The sequence below is a fragment of the Gallinula chloropus genome (genome assembly GCF_964237585.1).
Source record: "Gallinula chloropus genome assembly, chromosome: 18".
NCBI classification, from domain to species: domain Eukaryota; kingdom Metazoa; phylum Chordata; class Aves; order Gruiformes; family Rallidae; genus Gallinula; species Gallinula chloropus.
In genome coordinates this window covers 5185660-5205782 of record NC_140103.1, presented here as the reverse complement: position 1 = coordinate 5205782, position 20123 = coordinate 5185660, and the positions used below count along the sequence as shown (strand labels likewise).

At 50.7% G+C, this 20123-nt stretch overlaps 4 protein-coding genes across 4 annotated transcripts; 3 read left to right on the top strand and 1 right to left on the bottom strand.

The window, feature by feature from the left end:
* Window positions 1–26: 26 nt before the first annotated feature.
* On the top strand, window positions 27–4738 carry SURF1 (SURF1 cytochrome c oxidase assembly factor). The gene is made up of 9 exons (XM_084272514.1): window positions 27–108; window positions 1190–1271; window positions 1392–1519; window positions 1874–1956; window positions 2564–2755; window positions 3045–3117; window positions 3477–3639; window positions 4046–4127; window positions 4330–4738. The coding sequence occupies exons 1-9, from the start codon at window positions 43–45 to the stop codon at window positions 4394–4396; spliced, it is 936 nt and encodes a 311-aa protein (XP_084128640.1). The 5' UTR covers window positions 27–42; the 3' UTR covers window positions 4397–4738.
* A 604-nt stretch (window positions 4739–5342) lies between these two features.
* On the bottom strand, window positions 5343–9397 carry RPL7A (ribosomal protein L7a). Its single transcript, XM_084272390.1, has 8 exons — window positions 9380–9397; window positions 8689–8809; window positions 8100–8249; window positions 7322–7462; window positions 6913–6992; window positions 6455–6585; window positions 5977–6046; window positions 5343–5499 (listed from the first exon to the last, which is right to left on the bottom strand). Exons 1-8 carry the CDS (start codon window positions 9380–9382, stop codon window positions 5395–5397), a joined length of 801 nt encoding a protein of 266 aa, XP_084128516.1. The 5' UTR covers window positions 9383–9397; the 3' UTR covers window positions 5343–5394.
* A 165-nt stretch (window positions 9398–9562) lies between these two features.
* MED22 (mediator complex subunit 22) lies at window positions 9563–15381 on the top strand (the record flags this gene model as incomplete). The annotated part of the gene is made up of 4 exons (XM_084272378.1): window positions 9563–9685; window positions 10169–10249; window positions 10584–10792; window positions 14972–15381. 4 exons carry the CDS (start codon window positions 9563–9565, stop codon window positions 15168–15170), a joined length of 612 nt encoding a protein of 203 aa, XP_084128504.1. The 3' UTR covers window positions 15171–15381.
* Window positions 15382–16778: 1397 nt separating this feature from the next.
* Window positions 16779–19732, top strand: SURF6 (surfeit 6). Its single transcript, XM_084272577.1, has 4 exons — window positions 16779–16947; window positions 17514–17732; window positions 18305–18396; window positions 18869–19732. Exons 1-4 carry the CDS (start codon window positions 16854–16856, stop codon window positions 19535–19537), a joined length of 1074 nt encoding a protein of 357 aa, XP_084128703.1. The 5' UTR covers window positions 16779–16853; the 3' UTR covers window positions 19538–19732.
* The last annotated feature ends 391 nt before the right edge of the window (window positions 19733–20123 follow it).

Here is a 20123-nt window from a genome sequence, read left to right as displayed (position 1 = left end):
GCCTGGGCCGGAGGCGGCGAGGGGAACGGTGGCGGCGTTGCCATGGCGACCTGGAGGCTGCTGCTGCTGCGTGCCGGGCCGCGGCTGCTGCGGGAGCGGCGGGGCCGGGTGAGGGCGGAGGGGTGCGGAGCGGGGCCGGGAGAGGGGAACGGGCGAGGGCTGGGCGGGCGGGAAAGGGCGGAAGGGACAGGCGGAGGGGTCCGGAGCGGGGCCGGGTGAGGGCGGAGGGGTGCGGAGCGGGGCCGGGCCTCGCAGAGCCGAGCCGGGCCGTGATCCTGTCCGCGCACCCGGCCGGCCTCCCCCAGCCGCCGCCCTTCCGTTACCGGGGCCCGGGCCTTGTCTGCGGTGGGTTGGTGCCCCCGCCGCGGTGGAGGGGGGGGGGGGGGGGGGGTGGTTCGCTGCGCGGGGCGAAGCGGTGCGAGGAGTGAGCGGCATCGGGGGCGGGAAGGCGCAAGTGGGGCCGGGGCCCGGTGGGGTTTTATCTCCGGGGCGGCTGGAGGCGGGATGGGCTCCCCGGGCTGCGGCTGCCGCTCTGACTGCAGCTTTATAAATGTCGTAACCTCACCCGCACCGGTGCTGCTCAGATGAGACTGGAATCACAGGATGTGTTGGGTCGGAAGGGACCTCCAGTGAGCAGGGACATCTTCACTAGATCAGATCACTCTGAGCCCCCTCAAGCCTGGCCTTGAATGTCTCCAGGGATGAGGCCTCCACCACCTCTCTTGGCAACCTGTGCCAGGGATCCACCACCCTCATCCTGAAGAACATTTCCTAATACCCAACCTAAATTTCCTCTCTTCTAGTTTAAAACTGTCACCCCTCATCCTATTGCTCCATACCCTCAGGACCAGTTCTTCCCCAGTTTTCTTATAGGCACCTTTCAGGTACTGGAAGGCCACTATAAGGTCCCCCTGGAGCCTTCTCCAGGCTGAACAAGCCCAGCTCTCTCAGGCAGGCCATGCCCAAAGACACAGGCCAGGAAAAAACTTGCCAAACTGAATGCCTACTCACCTATGCAGCATTTGTGGCATCCTTCTGTATGGATCTTTGTCATTAAGGCAAACTTCCTCAGTAGTATTTTGTCAGTGGGTAAACAAAATTTTATGAGGTCATTGGGGCGGCTGATATGAGTTAGACACAGATTTTACAAAGCAGAGGTGCTACAAAGGATCTTTCTTATTTCCTGTAGGTATCACACAGCTTGACCAGAAGAACATTTTTTGGGTATCCCCTAAGTAAAGTGGGTTCTGGTCTGGTCCAGCAGACAAAAGGTAAGAGAATGTTTATTGGGGTTTCTGCTGTTTCAACCTTATATCAAGCGGTGACATTTCCTGAGGAGTTTGGCATCTCCTCTTCTGTACAAATCTTATTCCTCATTCTGTTTCCTCTAGAAGTTTGTTTGAGATTCTGCAGACCACAGAGTTCTACGACAGCTGCTGACAGATCTGGAGAGGACATCTTACTCAAATGGGGCCTCTTCCTGGTCCCTCTGACCACGTTCTGTCTCGGCACATGGCAGGTACGAATGGACATTCATTTTTCAAGAGATGAGCACTTGAGGGCTGTCAGGTTTGCCACCTCTGCCTGTTGGATCTAGTTAAAATCACATGCAGGGTGAAGAGCAGCTGTTATTTTACAATTCTGTTTTCAAAGTGTCCATTTGTAAATCTTTAAAGGGACCTTTGTATTTTACACTGCAATTATAAATATTTCTTCAATTTTAAGTCAGTAGCCCCCATTTCTGTATCTCCCATTGCCCTGGTTTAGGCCAGATATGAGAAAAAACTTCCAAAAAAGCTTTTAAGGCTCCCTGGGCTTGTTGCATTGCTCTGTCCTACCATAAGGAATTATTTTTGCATTTCTATACTTTCAGGTCCAGCGACGAAAGTGGAAACTAGATTTGATTGCACAACTGGCATCAAGAATTACTGCAGAGCCCATCCCTCTGACATTAGAGTAAGGAAGCTGAGAGAGTTTATTGTCTACAGAGCAGTGATGGTCTGGGGATATCTCATGTGGACCCTGCACTAAGGAGTTTATGCTGAACTTAACTGCATGCAAATGGAGGAACACAATGGCAGTCAGGATGGGACATGCAGGCAGATTAGAAAGACAGACACCATATTTAAAATAATCAAAGAATGAGCAGGGTACTCAAAATGCATGAGAAAAGGGTGAATCTGACCAGGAGAATGTGGTATGTAGTTCATGCCTTATGTGGTCCTCCTGGAGGAGGAGGAGGTGGTAGCAGGTGCCTGGATTACTCCTGCAATGGGGAGTCTTGGATCAACAGCAGGCCCTGCCCTGTGTGTGTGTGCCATTGAAGTGGCACTGAGTTACAGGTATCAGGGAAAAGAACTGCTCTTTAGAGCATTCAGAGTCATCTCAATTCGATTCACTGTGATAGTAATAAAGTAACAAGCCAGCTGCTCGTTCTGTGCAGTGTTTGTCTTCTGTTTGCCAACCTAGAGCCAGCCATTAGGGAAAAGGATACTCCCACAATTACATCCCCTAATTTGATTTGCTCCTCACAGCCATTTTGTTTGCACCTTGTTCCATGCAGCCCCATAGAACTGAGGGAACTGGAGTACAGACCCGTAAAGGTCCGAGGTCATTTTGACCACTCCAAGGAGCTCTACATTTTGCCACGGTCACTCGTGGACCCCGAGCGAGAGGCCAGAGAAGCCGGGCGGCTGACATCCCACCCAGAAAACGGAGCCAACGTCATTACTCCTTTCTACTGCACAGACCTGGGGTAAGTTAGTGAAAGTCATGGTTCATGTGAGCAATTCAGGTGTGTTTTGAAAAGCTGAATCAGGCTGGTTGGGTTTACGTAAGTCTCTCCCTCTCCCTTAAAGGACATTTCTTATGGTCTGTTAGGTCACTGAGGCTCAACTTGAAGTTGTATTTGAATTCCCCTATAATGTGCACTCAGGTGACCAAAAAAAATGTGGCACCAAACATGGGTTGTCTTTTTTCTAGGCAGCAGCAAGAAGAACATGTTTGCTTTCACTCATGAGTGGTGTTTCTTTGTTTAACTCTAGGGTTACCATTTTAGTCAACCGAGGATTTGTGCCCAAAAAGAAACTAAAACCAGAGACCAGGCTGAAGGGACAGGTAAGGGCAACACAGGGGTTATTTCTGCCCTGAGATCACCCAGAAGCAACAGCACACCAAGAGCGGCAGTACCCATATTCAGCATCATGGGAAGTTACATAAATACAGTCATTGCATTTCTAAAATAAACCCTTTCTTCCCACCTTTTAGTTAAGGAACTAATGTTTTTTTACAAAGGAGGAGCTGTTCTTCAGCTGCCCCTTTCCTGCGGTGTTACAGGACCACCCCTCTGCAGGGCACAGCCACTTACTGATAATCACACCCTGCAAGCACTGTTATTTTTCCACCAGGACATGGTATACTGGAACATGAAATCACCCTCCTAAGATTCCTTTTTTCTCCTCTGTGCTTCTCTTCAGATTGAAGAGGAGATTGAGCTCACTGGGGTGGTGAGGTTATCAGAAACCCGGAAACCTTTTGTGCCTGAGAACAACATTGAGAAAAACCGCTGGCACTACCGTGACCTGGAGGCCATGGCCAAGGTGACCGGCGCCGAGCCCGTCTTTATCGATGCCGACTTCAGTAAGTCACAGAGGAACCCAACCCCACCTCCCGTGTCCCCCAGTCTCTCTCTCTCTATTACTTCCCCATGGCAAAGAATCATTTAAGCTAGAAAAGACCTTTCAGCCATTGAGCCCAACAAGGGATTGCAGCTTCCTCTCCTCTTTCGTACTCTGGAGGGTCTGTTTTGAAGGTGCCAGGCAGCCAGTGCTGGGGGAGTGCAGCATGCTTGAGATGCAGGTGTGCTCAATACCTTGAGCACAACCAGACACCTGCCCACAGCACTGGCTTTGCCAGGGACACAGGAACACCACTGCCCAAAAAAGAGCAGGGTATCCACAGGACACCACCTTCATCCCCTTTCCCACAGCAAGGGCAGCTCTACACTGTGCAGACTGGATTTAACTGTATGCTGTCATACCTACAGGAAGCACAGTCCCTGGGGGGCCCATCGGAGGCCAGACAAGAGTGAGCCTGAGAAACGAGCACATGCAGTACATCGTCACCTGGTAAGGGACCCTGCCAGCACCTGGCACACCTTCCCCACCTTGCTTTGGAGCAAAAAGCTTTCCCTGGAAGTCTGGCTCCTCCATCCCTGAGACTGGATGAGCCCAAGTAACACTTGCACAGCAGCTGGCAGTAGTGGGTGATTATTGCACTGCAGCTCCATGGTGAAAAGGTTTACATGGGGGGTTTGGTTTTCTTTCACAGGTATGGCTTGTGTGCTGCAACTTCCTTCATGTGGTACAGGAAGTTTATACAGAAGATACCTCTGTGAGGAGAAGGGCTGATCCCTGCCAGCCTGCAGTCAAGAGCAGGCTACTGCAGAAGAGATCAAGTCTCAGCACCGAGCAACTGAAGCACTCAGAGCTCCAGGTGTTGAGCTGCAAAGACTTTAAGCAACTGATGCAGACTGAGCTGCTACCAGGGATTCTGGCTGCAGCTTGGACTTCAAAATTGTAACTCCTGCATACCCCAGCTTTCCTAGAAAGCTCAAGGGTACTTTTCTATTGTGCTTGGTTTGTAACCTACAAAGCTTCAACTTCTCCACTGCATTTTCCTAAAGAGCACGGAATTTTATGATAATTTCTTTACACTGAATAGTCAATCGTGTCTGAACTCAGGTGTGGTTTGCAGCAGTCACACCAGAATAAAGAGAGCCTACAGGTGCTCAGCTTGTGCATCTTACCTCGTAACAGCAACAGACCCTAATCTGAGGATTATCTGTGGATACCCAAGTCTAGCAAGTAAGGCAGCCTGTGGCTATGTAAGATGACAACTAGCAAAACCAAGGAGCAGCCAGCTCAACTAGAGCCTTCCAAGCCCAGTGCCACTTGTCAATGAAGTGACCAGTCAGGAAAGAGCAGCTCAAGTTCTACATACTTTCCCCTCTTCACCAACCATGACAGACCTCCTGCCAGGAAGATGTTGTAACGCCCCGTATAACCCATATGGTAACCATGTGCTAATAGAATGATTTAGAACCATTTGTGAGGTATTTGTGTAAGCTCAGCTTGAAGCCAGAACTAGCCTAGCCCGTTTTGACTTTCTGATCACACAGCATGTGCAGCTGAGCTCCTGGTGACAGGTATGTTCAAAGGAATTGTTACAACACAGGACTAGTAGTTGGGGGCAGTTGTTCCATACAAATAACCCGCTGCATCCAGCTGTGCTACACACTGCCTGAAACACGCCCCATCAACAAAGACCACCAAAACATCACCTGGGGTTTTCATCTTTTTATGTACAGAAACATGGCAGCAATCCAGTACATCTTTAGCCCAGCTTAGTTGCCAGTTCTTTAGCCTTTGCTTTCTCGAGCTTAGCAATGCGAGCCACCGACTTTGGACCCAAAACGTTGCCACCCCAGTGACGACGGATCTGCAAAGAAGTGAGAAGAGAGGTTAGTGCCTCACTTACTGCATCATTCCATCAGCTTCCTCAATTGCATTCCTTTCTGCACAAGGCAAAGAGCTTCAACTACAGAAAGATCTAAGTCTTTAAAGCAGTGAACTACATTTTTGGGACAGAGCAGAGATAAAAATTCAATGTCTTTCCCCATGAATGGTGCTCAATTCAGCCATCACAGAACTTCTGGAGTTGAGCCTGTCTGAAGCTGTTGCCTCCTCTACAATCCTAGCCCTGTCACAGCTCTACTTACACATCAACTCAGTAACAGCATTGACATTTTACCTCACCCTCAGGTAAAGACTTGGGATACATTGTAAATCCAGGTACAAGACTGCCAACAAGCTTTAAGCTCATGTCACTATGCTGAAATAATCTGCATTTCACTGGGAAGCTTTTGGGGAAGCTAACCATATAAACTGGAGTACAGAGCTAGCAGTACAGTCTTACCTCATCATATCTGTCATTGTAGTTGGTCTTCACAGCCTCCACCAGCTTCGCAAGGGCTCCCTTATCCTCCCTGTTGGTGAGTTTAACATTTTTTCCATAAATCTTTTGTCTCAGCATTTAAGCTCCCAGCAGCCACAGATTCTTCAGGCTAAGCATCAGCATCACTTTGCAGAGGGTCAAACCCTCCAACCATCAATATTTTTAGGAACTTGCTCTTGTCACATTAAGGTTAATAGTTCTGTCTACGGATTTTGAGAGTAATCATCTGTTTTGGTAAGCCAAAATAACTTGTATCTTTAAGACCTGACAGAACTCCTCATACAAAAAGACTTCTACGTTAAGACGCTGTAGAGGTAGTATTTTAGTTTTACCACTTTTAAACTAGTGAGACCCAAGTTTGCTATCCAGCTGCCTCCGTGCTTACAGGCAGTTTCCTTTCTCCACTACAGAGAATAGAGTCGGCACACGGAATACTTACGGGTTCACCTGGGTGAAAGCAACAGAGGTACAAGTCTTCCTGTGGACCAGTCGTCCCAGTCTGGCTTTGCCCTTGATGATGCAGTACGGCACTCCCATCTTGCGGCACAGAGCTGGCAGGAAGACCACAAGCTGGAAAGAAAGGGGCCATGCTGGGTAACTGAGGGAGGACACCCTTGTGTTCCTTCAACCCACCTGGGCTGTGGCAATTGCTCAGTGTTAAAAAGCTCGTTTTAATCTTCATTTTTGATTCAGGTGAAGAAATTCATACACATCATTGCAAGGGCCAAGCCTCATTCTAACACCAGGGCAACTACAAGCATGCAAAAGCATTCCAGTTCTGGTAAATACATCTTTTTATGCATGCTCTTTTCATGCAATGAATTTGTCCCAAGATGTGTTTTCACCCCAAGCCCAGTTCTGACCTCAGCTGTGACACATACCAGTGAGTACACTCACCTCAATGGGGTCTACATCATGGGCAATAACTACAAGCTGAGCTTTCTTGTTCTCCACCAGAGTTGTGACACTGTTAATACCTGAAAAACAAGTTACAGGTAAGCTTGGATTCCACTCTCTTGCCACAGCTTCTGTGTAAGCCTCATATAACCAGCTCAGATTCTACAGTGCAATTTCATTTGAAAGTTGAGAAAACTTGTCACAGCTGTTCAGTAGCACAGAGAAGCCATTCCCATGGACAATTTGCTAAAGCTCAGGGTTAAAAAGCTCGTCTGTTTTAACTCTTCACTTTGAGTTCAGGTGAAGAAATTCATACATCACTGCAATAGCTTGTCCAATCCTGCTTCTTTCACCACTTTGCTCACTAAATACCACATATACAAGCAGCCAGATACACATACAACATTACCTGCTCGGAGAACCGGTGGCCGCTTGGTTGGAGTGTCTCCCTTCCCAGCAGCTTTCTGCTCAGCACGAGCCAGCAGCCTCTGCTTCTTCTCTTGCTTATTTTCTGGCCTGTATTTATGTGCCAGCTTCAGAAGCTGTGTGGCTGGAAGAGAACATTGACTAGTTAGCTGCATGACCTGAACAGGTAAGCATTGCTTTCTGAAAGGCCGCAGTGCATCAGCGATCTTGGTGGTTGTCATCAAATATATTTAGACAGCAACAGTAGCATCACTTGCGCCTGGCAAGAGCAATGTGCCTCCAGAGCCTGTATTTACCCCTCCCAGCAGTGAGAGCTCCTGCACTGTTTGGATGAGGAAATGCCTGTTGACCCCCACTGCAATTACAGTTAGAGGTGAGGCACTTTCCCCTTTCAAGCAACTTGTTGCACTCGTACAGTTTTCTGTTTGTACAGGTGCAAAAACACTACATGTTCCACATGGAGCTGGAAGAACAGACTCCAGTGGAAACATGCAGTTAAAATAATCTTGGCTTTGGACTGAAGTAGGAGCATTGGTATTTTCTATTCCCTTCTTGAAAAGTACACTGCAGCAGTGAGCCAGCAAATTCAGGCAGCAGCTTGCTGGTGATATCACCCCAGTCACTACTAATCCCCCCTCCAATGCTTACAGAGAGGCTCTCCAGTGTACCTCGCTACCTCTTATTATGGTTTCTTTCCTCTTCCCTGAGGCACATACTACTACAGACCCAAATGAAGAGAACTTTGTGGGGTACACCCTTACCCGTCTGGCGGTCCAAAGCCTGAGTGAACTGGTTGATGGCAGGAGGCACCTTCAAGCGTTTGTAGAGGATGGACCTCTGGCGCTGCAGCCTGATGTAGCGCGGCCATTTCACAAACCGTGTGAGATCCCGCTTCGGCTGGATGTCCTGTCCTGAAAAATACAGGCTTCAGCTCAAAGCTGTTCCAAACCCACACGGCAGCAGCATGGAACAGGCAGGAGTGCATCAGTGATCTTGGTGGTGAGATGTCAGCACCGTCACTCAGATAGCAAATATTCTTTCACATCATCTGCACATCACATGAAAAATGGCACTACTTAAGTCTGGATGGAGTTAGCACACCATGTGCAGGGCAAGATCCACTGCAATAGTCATATAATGCATCTTTGTAATACAGGGAATTCGGCAGATTGCCCAAAACCACCTTCACACCCCCTAATAAAGGGCAGCTCTTAACTACAGGCAGCAGAGCAACTGCCTCCATCCCTCTGTCCACTCCACAGCTCTGTAGTAACACGCTTCTGTTTATGATTTAAACATCTATAAACACAAAAAGCCCTTAACAAGCGACCCAGATACCCACTTACTCACCGATGCCAAAGTTCTTGGGCCTCTTCTCAAAGAGAGGATTGACAACCTTCTTGGCCTCCTGCTTCTTGACTACAGCAGGGGCCGGTGCCACCTTCTTGCCCTTGGCCTTCTTTCCTTTCGGCTGCAAGTCAGAAACACACCCGTCCTTACTGTGCCCCCAGCACTCGTGTACTTAAAAGAGCTCTTGGCCCACCTGGTTTAGGCCTTTTCCCGAGCATTTCAGCAGCCTGCCGAGCTCTTCCAGAGGCAGCGGATCCCCCGCCTTGTCTCTGGCAGGCCATGCGCCTCCCTGAGAGGGACGCCGTTTAACGCAGCTTCGGCCGCGCATCAGTGGCCCCTGGAGCGGCTGGCGCTCCCCAACAGCCCGCGCAGCCAGGCCACCCCCAGCGCGGCTCACCGACCGCCCCGGGACTCACACTACACCGGGAAAACCGCCGCGGCCTGACAGGGCTGCCCCGCTCCCAGCAGCCCGAGCCGGCCGGCGCCGCGCTGAGTAGGCCCAGGCCCAGGCCCTGGCACAGGCCCCCCTCCCCGACCGACCCCGCTCACCGCAAAGCGGGAGCAAAATAGCCCCTCCACCGCCCGCCCCCCAGCTACCGAGCACCCGCGCGGCTCCCTCGGCCGGGCCTGCGCCCGGCGATGGGCGCGGATGGCACTGGATAGCCCCGGCCGCGTAGCCGCCGCCACTCACCATCTTGACGGGTGGAACCAAGAGGCGGAGCAGCGCATGACGGGAAGTATCTAAGGCACGCGACGTCCCGCGAGAAGACGGTGGGGGCGGGGCAAGAGCCGAGCCGAGCCGAGCCGAGCCGAGCCGAGCCGAGCCGAGCCGAGCCGAGCCGAGCCGAGCCGAGCCGAGCCGAGCCGATCCGTCATGGCGCAGCAGCGGGTGCTACCGCAGAGCAAGGAGACCCTGCTGCAGTCCTACAACAAGCGCCTCAAGGATGACGTCAAGTCCATCATGGATAATTTCACCGAAATCATCAAGACTGCCAAGGTGGGTCCGGCTGCCTGAGGGGAGGGGTCGGGTCCGCGCCCGCGGGAGCAGCCGGGCCCCTGAGGGGAGAGGGGGAGGCCGAGAGGGGAGAACAGGGGCCCTGAGGGGAGAGAGGGAGGCCGAGAGGGGAGAACAGGGGCCCTGAGGGGAGAGGGGGAGGCCGAGAGGGGAGAACAGGGGCCCTGAGGGGAGAGGGAGCTGCCCTGAGGCCCTGAGGGGCGGTGGGGACCTTCTTCCCGGTTCCCCTAAAGGCGAGAGGTGATCAGGGCTCCCCGGCAGCTGCTGGCCTCTCTCCCTCTGCCCTGCAACAACCAGGCCCTGCTGCCGAGCGAAAAGAACTGCAGAAGCGGGCGGGGAGGGTGGTAGAGGTGATCTGTGGGTGCCATAATGTCCAAGGGCTGTGAATTGAGGCGCCTTACCATGCGGTAATCGCGTATCAGGATTTTACTATGTCAAGGTGCATATGTACACATCTTTCTCTAGATTGAGGATGAAACTCAAGTCTCTCGAGCAACCCAGGGTGAACAAGATAACTACGAGATGCACGTCAGAGCTGCAAACATTGTGAGTAGCTTGTGCTGTTCAAATCGGTGGGCAGCACATCCTGTAGGTACTGTTTGGTTCATTAGGGCATTTAGCACAGTCTTTATGACACTCATGAGGACCGCTGCTAGAAAAGAAACCTGTATTTCAGGTGGCTGTTGGGTGAATTCTTTCTCTAGGGGGAAAGCTGGTTTCTCAGCTGCAGGCTGAGTCAAGAGACCTTAGGTAATGTGGGAGTTCCTACTTTACTTAAGGCTTGGGCTGAAGGAGCAACTTGGAAGATCTTGCTTGAGAATTGGAGCAAAGCACTGTTTTGCTGTACTATGCACTGTATGATTTTTCTCCCTGTTGCAAGGTCCGAGCTGGTGAGTCCCTGATGAAACTTGTGTCTGACCTGAAGCAGTTCTTGATCCTCAACGATTTCCCCTCTGTGAATGAAGCTATCAACCAGCGCAACCAGCAGCTGAGAAGCCTGCAGGAGGAATGTGACAAGAAGTTGATTGCACTACGGGATGAGATCTCCATTGACCTGTACGAGCTAGAAGAAGAATATTACTCTTCCAGGTACAAATAGGGCAGTGGACTTCTGCTTTATGACTCCAAGCCTTTTGGGGTAGTTAGTCCAGAGAAACAAGTAGTCCTTAGAGTACAGGTCTAGAGAACGTTCCCAACAAAGTTCCACTTCTGATTTTAATTCGGTCAAACTCTTTCTGCAACTAAAGCAACTGCCTTTTCCTTGTAGATAGCCTACAGGGTATAAATGTCATGGTGAAGGAGGTACTTGCAGCATCCAACTCTAGGTGCCTGCTTGAGTTAGGTAGATTTGACAGATAATTTGCTTAGGCTTCCTTTGTAATCAATGTGAAAGGAGATATATTTCCTTGGGAGTATAGGCTTCTGTCTGAATATCCCCGTGCAGGAGCCTCTGTCTGTCTCCCTAGAGAGGCTAGCTTGCTGACCTGGGTCCTTGTGTTAGATGAGACCACCACGTCTTTGTGGTAAGTCCTTTCAAAAGCAACCTGGTTACACAGTGTGCCTTTGACCCCACCTGCCCAGGGTCTTCTTGGGAGGAACATTTGAAACGAGCAAAAGAGACTCAGGTTCATTGAATTCTGAAGTATCATCATAGGATTTTCTATGGAATAATGACTTGTCAACAATTTGTTTGTGGGATTTTGAATATTTTTTAAAAACTCATGATTAGGAAGCAAGCTTTGGAGAATTCAGACACTTTATTTTTTTAATTTTATTTCCTTTCATGCACTCCAGCACTTCTAGTTGATGAAGCAGTAAATGAAAGCAGGAGAAAGCAAATTAGAACCTGTTCATTTTGGCTGCACTGTCCAAGCGAAGCGAAGTCAGTGCAATAATGCTGCGACTTCTAAGGAAAAGCTTAACATTTCAAAATCTTACTTAAAATTTTAATGACCAGGTTTTCTACTTTTGCCTTTCCCTTTCTAAAAATGCCAAATGCCTATAATCCCAGCTAGGTCAACTAAAACCCTAGTTGCTCAATTTCCTTTGGAAGTTAGGCCATTATTTATGAGTAATGTCTGTTTTTTAAGAGGAAAAGATAACGGTACAGTATAGCTTAGGAACTGCTATGGTATTGGAAGAAAACTAGAGGTGAGAGTTTACAGTTTACTCTAGTTTACTCAAGATTTTTGGGGAGTGACAAGGGATCCTAGAAATATCTCAGAAATGAAGAGGGATTGTCACAACCCCAAGCACCAGGCCATGTCCTGTTAGGTCAGGTGTGTCTCCACTACACAGGCTACATAGAGCATCACAGTGAGCTGCATCCAGAGTGATGTGGTGTGGGATGTTAGTGCCTCACCTGTGCCAGGTGTGCATCCCTCATGCTGTCACCAGTCAGCCACTGCTGTGTGACAGTAGCTTTAACTTTTGGACTAAAGGGTTTCTGACCATGCGGGCATGGTCTGTTCACCTGCCAGGCACCAGGTGCTGTGTAAAGCAACCCTCCATAATGGAACAGACCTCTAAGCACAAATATTGGCATACACCAAATGGATTTGCCTCCGTGCTCTCTTACAAAGAGTGGTCAGGAGGTGAGGAAACTTGGCAGCTCTACAGAGCTCTGATCCCTCTGCTGAAACCTGTTGTCATGTAGCACTTAGTTTGCTTTTAGCACTTACTCCCTTCCTGTGCTCTTTCCTGTCTTTTTTCTGCACCAAAGAAATTGTGTGTTTGTGTTAAATACAGAAGCAGTGATTTATTCAAAGGCCTTTTATAATTAGAGTACTAAGATATTTCTAGTGAAACCTTATTGTTGAATGTGGGGAAAAAGGGTTTCTGTTGTGTCACTGCGTCCTGAGTGATGATAATCATGTTTAAATGGCTGTAAATGCAATAGCTGGTCTGCCCACAAACGGGCATTGTGTGCTGTCCCAGGAGCCCAGCTGGGGTTGCCTCTGCACTGTCAGTTACTTCCTTGTGGGTTTTGATCCCACAGGATTTATAAACAGGTATGCAATCCTGTGAGGTCAGGACAGGGGTCCTATGCAGTCATCCTGCCAAAGGGTTCTCCCATGCTCCAGTTTCCCTGAAGGTCACTGGTTTAGTTTTATTTTTGGTCATCCTTCAGGGAAGACTGTTGAAAAGCAAGCTCCCCACAGCAGCACACCTCCCCATGCTGCAAAGGTGAGAGCTGCCCCATGCTCTGTGCCTTGTTTGGTCCTTGTGCACTGCTCCCCATGGCTGTGAAAAGCCAGTGGAAGGGAGCATCCCCTGCCCAGCAGCTAATGCTGCCATCCTGCTAAGGGGCTTAGGAGGCAGCCCCTTGTGCACAATTGCCAGGCTTCTTATGTGTACATGGGGGTTTTGATGAGGAGACCTGAAAGCAGGTCCTTGAAAGTAAAGCTGAGTAGATTGTTCTGAAGGAATCTCTGTGTTAAGTGGAGCTGCTCTTCTACACAGACCCAACTGTCTGCCCTGGGGCAGGCACTGACGTCCCACACACTGAGAAACCCTCAGTCTAAGGACAGAACAGCAGGTTGGGCAGTGCTGTTGTGAGCTGTGCAGTAGCTTCTCATTCACCCCAACTTTGGAGGAGTGTTATGTGAAAGGCAAAGCCCAGACTTTGTGGGGCTGTTCTAACTGGGGCAGCAGGAGCAGCAGTTGAACTTGTGACTAGATTTTCTTAGAAACTCCCCTGCCAAGACTCCTGAGCCTCTCAATATATATTTGCTCCCTTGTCCAGCTGAAAGGGGGAGTGATAGCCTGACTTTGGTGGGCATCTGGCCTCCAGCCAGGCCTAAACCACCACAGGTGGATGCTATGGCCGAGTTCTCCTTGGAGACTGGTCTGGGGTCTAAGGCTGACAGAAAAGGAATCCTAGATCTGGTTGAGTCCTGAAGGTCTTTGCTAATTGAACCCAGCTTCGCTGTGTGTTCCGTGCTGTAGGGAAGGATGATCTTCCAAGGGATTTTACAAAGGGCCCCCAAGATGAAAACTGTATCTGCTGCCTTCTCACTTCTACTGCAAAACCAGCTGGGTGATGCTGCCAGAAGAGAGCTCAGAAATAGGTGCTTGTAACTAGTGCTCTGTCTGCTTACTCCCCAAAGCAGCAGCTCCAAGTCCAGCTTGCCTTCTTTCATCCTAACCCCCAACGTCCCATCGCTCCCTCTGTGATCACAGGAGCTGTCTTGAGTGTGGGGTTAGATATCGACGTATTTCATGTCTGTGCAATTTGTGTCTCATATTTCTACACTCTATAAATATCTCCCAAAGCATCTATTCGACTCCATACATTAAAACTGCAAATAAAGCTGCAACAACAAAATCACTTGACCCATTGGGTTTGTTTTACTCTGAACACAAGCTGCTTTTGGCTCCAGCGCTCACTTTGTCCTGGGTGTCTCTTGTGTGTGCAGCTCCTTCCTCTCTGGAATTTGTTTTGCTTTTGTTCCAGTTTCTTCCATCATTTTTCTGTTTAGTTTTGGTCCTCCTACATTGTGTTTTCCTCAGAGCACAGGCAAGAGTTAGCCAGCTGTTTAAAAACGTGACTTTCCCACACTGCTGGTTCACCCAGCTCTAGTCTTCAGCAGCCAAACCCAGCAAGCTGCTTTTAGAAGAGCTGTTAACTCAGCTTCTCCTGAAACTAGTAGGAGCCATCAGTACTTTATAATCAGGCTGAGGAGCCTCAATAGAAGACCCAGACCTTCTGTGGAGTGCTTTTCTGAAAGGGCAAAGGTGCAAATAGGTTTCTTTTTATCAAGACAGGGACAGGCCCTGAATCAATTGTGCTAGCTTTTTTCCTGAAATTAGATTTAGAGCAGGACTTACATTTTTTCCTCCTATAGGTGATTTAACTCAAAGTAAAATAATTATGAACGATGTCCTTGTCTCACTCTCATCAGTAGTAGAACTCCCACATTTGGGGTGCTGGAACTTCAGCCCAGATCTTTCCAGAGACTTTGAGTGTCTGGATTAGAATTGAGCCTCTGTTTGAGTTTGTAGCAACAGTTTTGTCTCTGAAATGTCCCTGACATTTGTCCCAGGCCCGTGAGGTTCAGGACCAGCCCTTCAGGGGTGTCCTGGGGAAGGCAGGTGTCACAAGACTCGTGATGAAATTGCAAACATGGACCTTACATCCATGAACGTTTTTTTGCTGTTTTCTTAATGCTTTGCTTCTGTCTTGCTCCCCCCACCCTCTCCCTCCCTCCCCTCCTCTCTTCCTGCACCCCTCTGTCTCTCCTCCCTGGGGTTGGTTGTTCTGCAAAGCTACAGTCTGTGTGACAGCAATGATCTTCCACTGTGTGAAGCCTACTGGAGACAAGACTTCGCCACGCTGTCCCCCGAAAGCCTGGCCATGCCCCTGACAGCTGCCACAGCAGAGCAGAGCGTTGCCGCCCCGCAGAGCTCAACCCCATCGCACCCTCACGTCAACGGCCACGGGGCCGGTCCCGCCGAGCACTCCTGAAGAGGGTCCTCTGCTGCTGAAGGCGTTCTTCCTGGCAGCACCCTGCTGCTGAAGGTCTTCCACCTGCTGTACCTGAGCAAGCATCTCCTGCAAGGCACTGGAGCTGTATTCACAGGCTTCTGCTCGCTGGGTGGTCGTGGTGCTTTCTCCACCCCTGGGACATTGCCATGAGTGTTCCTCTCCCGTGGGAGAGAGCAATAAGTGAATACAAAGTTAATTGTTCTAACACATTAGAGTTAGGTTTGCTTTTACGTTACAGTTATGGGTAGAGTTCAGTAGAAATCTAGTCTGTTTCCATGTGAATCTCACTAACTACACGCTGGAGTGTTGGGAGTGGACTTCGAGAGAAACTTGAGCCAATTGTGGGGCCAGTGAGTGTTTGGGGTTTTTTTACTTGCCTTGCCAAGATTATTGACATTCTGCCTGCTTTAAAGCTCTCAGGATGGCATCTGATGACCTCTGTTCTACTAACTAGGGTAAGAATCTTGTAGTACTTTTTACACAGCAGTCTTCACTGTCTGAGTGCTTCACAAACTTGAACTTCTGTCTCACAGTCCTTTGGGAGGGGACTTTGCCAGCAGACTGTGGGCAGAGAGCAGTATTCTCCCTTTTGTAGAGAAAGGGCAGGCTGAGCAATCAGACTGAGGCAGCGATGATGCCACCTGCTCAGGGCTGCGGATTGAAGCAGCAACACACTTCAGCTACTCCAATTCCTTTTCCAGTGTTTGCACTGAAACTTTGTATTAACAGAGCCTGAGCCAAGGTTATGTTAGCCAGCATTTATGTTGGCTGACAGTTCTGTCTGATGAATCTTGAGATGACTGGGGTGAACAGAGCAGCAAGGGATGCTCAGTAACTCTTGCAGTTTCATTCCAAATTAACACTTAGGGTGCTTTCCCTGCATCTGTTGAGCAGCTCAGCCCGACTTGTGCCCTGTCCCTCTGTGTCAGCTCCAGCCATGCAGCTGAAGGCTGGTGTGGTTGTACGGGAATAAGGCTGGCACAGCTGGGTGTCTGGGTGCCACAGAGCCACCACGGCTGCTTTCTGAAGGGCTGAGCCTCCCCAACCTTCTGCTGTAACGTCTCGTTTCAACTTCTGTTTTCCTTTTCCTTCCATTCCATGAAGTTTTGTAATCAGGTGGTTTAATAAAACTAACTGGCTTGTGTCATTTTTAGAGCCTCTGTCTTCAGCCGCGGGGCTGCGTCAGAACCTGTCAGCACCGAGCGGGGCAGCGCTGGGGGACCGGGCTCCGCACAACCCCCGGCCCCGGCCGCAGCCGCACCGCGGGCAGAACCCCAGCACCGCCCGCCTGGGCTGTCTCCTCCCTCCGACCCGCTCGCCCCTGAGAAGGGTTCGGGCCCTCCCAGCCCCACCGGGCAGCGGCGGCGCGGAGGCCTGGCTACCTGCGGGGACGGTGCTGGGGACAGCGGGGACAGCGGGGTGTCCAGTGGAGGCCCAAGCGCCCTCCCCTGCCCGCCCGGGGCACCCCGAGGCGTCATCCCCGTTGCCATGCCGCCTCCTTCGCCGTGCTGGCTTCACCTTCCGGCGCGCTGAGGTCACTTCCTGCCCGGGCGCCGCACGCGGAGGGTGCCGCGGCGCTCCCGGGGAGCGGAGGCGCGGGCGGTGCGGCTCGGGTCCGGCCGGGGCTCCGCGGCCTGTGCGCGCTGAGGCAGCCGCGCCGCCATGGCCAGCCTGGCCGCCCAGGACTCCTACCTGCAGGGCTTGGCGAGGAAGGTCTGCGTGCAGCACGCCCCGGAGGCGCGGAAGAGGAAACTCGGTAAGGGAGCCGCAGCGCGTTGGCTTCTGCCGGGCCTGGCCCGTGTGCGGCAGCCCGGGCGCGGGGCAGGCTCGTCTCCGCGGGTGCGTGGGGAGCGCGTTGCAGAACCGCAGCAGCGCTGGGGTGGGAAAGACCTTTAAGATCACCGAGTCCAACCGTTCCGGTCCCGTGCTGAACCATATCCCTGAGCATCTCTTCCACCCACCTTTAAACACACCCAGGGCCGGGGACTCAGCCCCCTCCCTGGGCAGCCTGTGCCACATCCACAACGCTTTCAGGGAAGAAGGTTTCCCCTAACATCCAATCTAATCTGAACCCAACAACCAGTGGCGTGCTGGGTCTTTAGGAGAAACCAGTCTGCTGGAGATGGGGTGTGGGAGGCCTGGGAATCCCAGTGAGTGTGCTAACGTGTTTGGTTCTGCTTAAGTAAACCCTAAACCACGGGGTTTGGGAAGGTTGGGGTGTGCTGTTGCAGTGCTGGAACTGTAGTCCTCAGTAATAATTGAATGCTGTGAAGTGGGAATGTTGTGTTGTCCTGTCCTGCATAACTTGTCTTTACCTTGCAGTATCTAAGCCAGGCCAGCCTGAGGATGCTGGCATACCGCTCAAGAAAAAGAAGAAGAAGAAACCCAGGAAGAAAGTTGAGAAGACAAATGCTCCTTCCATCAAACAGGCAGCCTCTAACACCAATAAACCTACTCCAGGACAGAAAGCAGCTCCTCAGGTCAGCAAATCACCTCCCCAGGGAGCTGTTACACAGAGGAAAAATGAGAGTTTGGTTACAGGTAAGAGTACAGCGTTTCTGTGGTCTGGTTAACACTGCCTGAGGTGGCTACTTTTCAGTTGGATGTGTAGTTTGTCTTTTAAGAAGTTCAGCTGAATTGAAAGCATTTTGCATACTCCATGTGCCCTAAGAGCTTATACACACGTGTGTGGACATCTGTAATGTCACTACTGGGTAGCTCTCTGGAAATAGGGTTTAATCGGAGACTCTGTAAGTATTTGGGTAACTTCTGGGAATTACCGTGTGGATGTAATCTCTGGCATGCCAGGCCAGCTTTCCATGGTGAATCCAAAAAACCTGATCACAAAGAAAATGTGTCCTTGGAGTCTTTGTTTGCACTGGCTTGGTACTTTTCTTCTGGCCTGTTAGGCAGCCACAGGACATGCCAGGCTGTCAGCGTTGAACAATAATATGGCAAGAAAAGGGAATTCTGAAGAGACTCTTGGTTTCTTTAGATTTCTGTTCTATTCACAGCATCTGCAGAGCACTCAGAGCTTTCCCCACAGCTGTAGAAAGCTCTGTTTTGCTGGTGCTGTCTCCTAAGTGTTTGTATTTTCTTCCTCTCATTTTCAGGGAGCAAAAGTGAACTTGGATCCTCTTCTTTTTCTGCGATGAATCTCTTGCGTCAGAGACTACATGAGAAGATTAAAAAAGCTTCTGGACAAGTATGAGATCTCTTAATGTGCATCTATATGTGTGTTTATACAATCCAGATTCTCCCTAGTCTCCCTGGGTGTGAGGACAAGACTTGCCATCTCACAGGGCTCAGGGTTCCTTCCATCTCCCGAGGAAGTCCCTGTAGGTCTTGCTGGGAGACCTGGGTGTTTTCTGTAGTCTGGGAAAACACATGAGAAGAAGTAGGGCCTGGCTGGGAGGAGAGGACAACCCTGGAGATTTTTAGGAAAAAGAAAAGCACTAAAAGCCTGGAAGGGAGCATAGCTACAGGGTGTTGAGAGAGAGTAAAAGGTTGGAAGTGCCTTTACTGTGCTTAGTAACTCTGAACGTTGAGCCCACAACTTCTTGTAACAAGTAGTGTGTTCCTTGGATGTTGCAAAAAATTAGGAGCTTGAGGACATCCCATTTTAATTCTGCTTTATCCCTTTAAGGCTCCTGATTCACTTCCATCCTTCTTTTTAGGATGATGCCAAAGAGTTGCCCCCTGCTGTCCTGGAGAAGAGGCAACGAAGGAAGTATGAGAGAGAGAGAAAGAAGCGCCGGAGGAAGGAGTTGAAGATGAAGGCAAAAATGGAGAAGAAGGAAACAGAGGAGGTGCCAGTAGAGCCAGAAAGCAAAAAGGAGGAGACTACAGCTGACATTGTCTTTAACAGGGTCAAAATCCATGAAGAGAACGAGTTGAGCAAGACCCAGAAGAAGAAAGAGAAGAGGAAAGCTGTGAAAGGCAACATCACACCTCTGACGGGCAGAAACTACAAGCAGCTGCTGAGCAGGCTGGAAACCAGGAAGAGCAAGCTGGAGGAGCTCAAGGAAAAGGACCAGAAGAAAGCTCAGGAGCTGGAGAACAAGATGAAGTGGACAAATCTTCTGTACAAGGCAGAGGGTGTGAAGATTCACGATGACGAGGAGCGTCTGAAAGAGGCGCTGAAGCGCAAGGAGAAGCGGAAGGCCCAGCGGCAGAGGCAGTGGGAGAAGAGGACAGAGAAAGTGGTGGAAAAGATGCAACAGCGGCAGGACAAGCGTCGCAAGAACATTCAGAAGAAGAAGAAGGATAAGATAGAGAAGAAGAAAGCCAGGGCCCGCAAGAAAGGCAGGGTTCTGCCAGAGGACTTGAAAAAGGCTGGGTTATAGTGAGCGGAGGGGCTGCTGGCTGCTCCAGCCTGGGAACAGAGCTGTGAGTGATGGACTTTTACAGAGTAAAGCTGACTGTCCCGGAAAGCAGCGTGGGGGGCAGTGGCTGCCACAGCTTCCCAAGTGCACTAACAAACAAAGCCTGTTGTGTATGTGTGTGTGTGTGTGTGAATTAAACTGCCTGTCATGAAGAAACAGCTTCTGACTGATCTATTACGGTTGTTTTGCTAAAGAGTAACGCCGGTTGCAGCTGGGGGTGCGGGTCGTGTCCCTGAGCCCTGCGGGTAGCGGGGCTTCCCCCGGGCAGCTCCCGGCCGGGCGGGCTCGGGGCGCCGCGGTGGAGGGGGGGGGGCGGAGCCACAATGGGATCGCTGCCGTGGCAACGGGGACCGCCCACCACGCCGCCGCCATTCCCCTTGCTACGCGGCCGGGGCACCGCGCACTCCCTTCCCAAGGGGAAAGTGCGGAGGGATCTTGGAGGATGAGGTAAATGAAAGAAATGGGGAAAGCCAGAGGAGGTGTTTGCGTGGGTCAGGCACTCGCCGGCTGGTGGTGGTGATGCCAAACCAGGGCTGGGTTTCAGCCT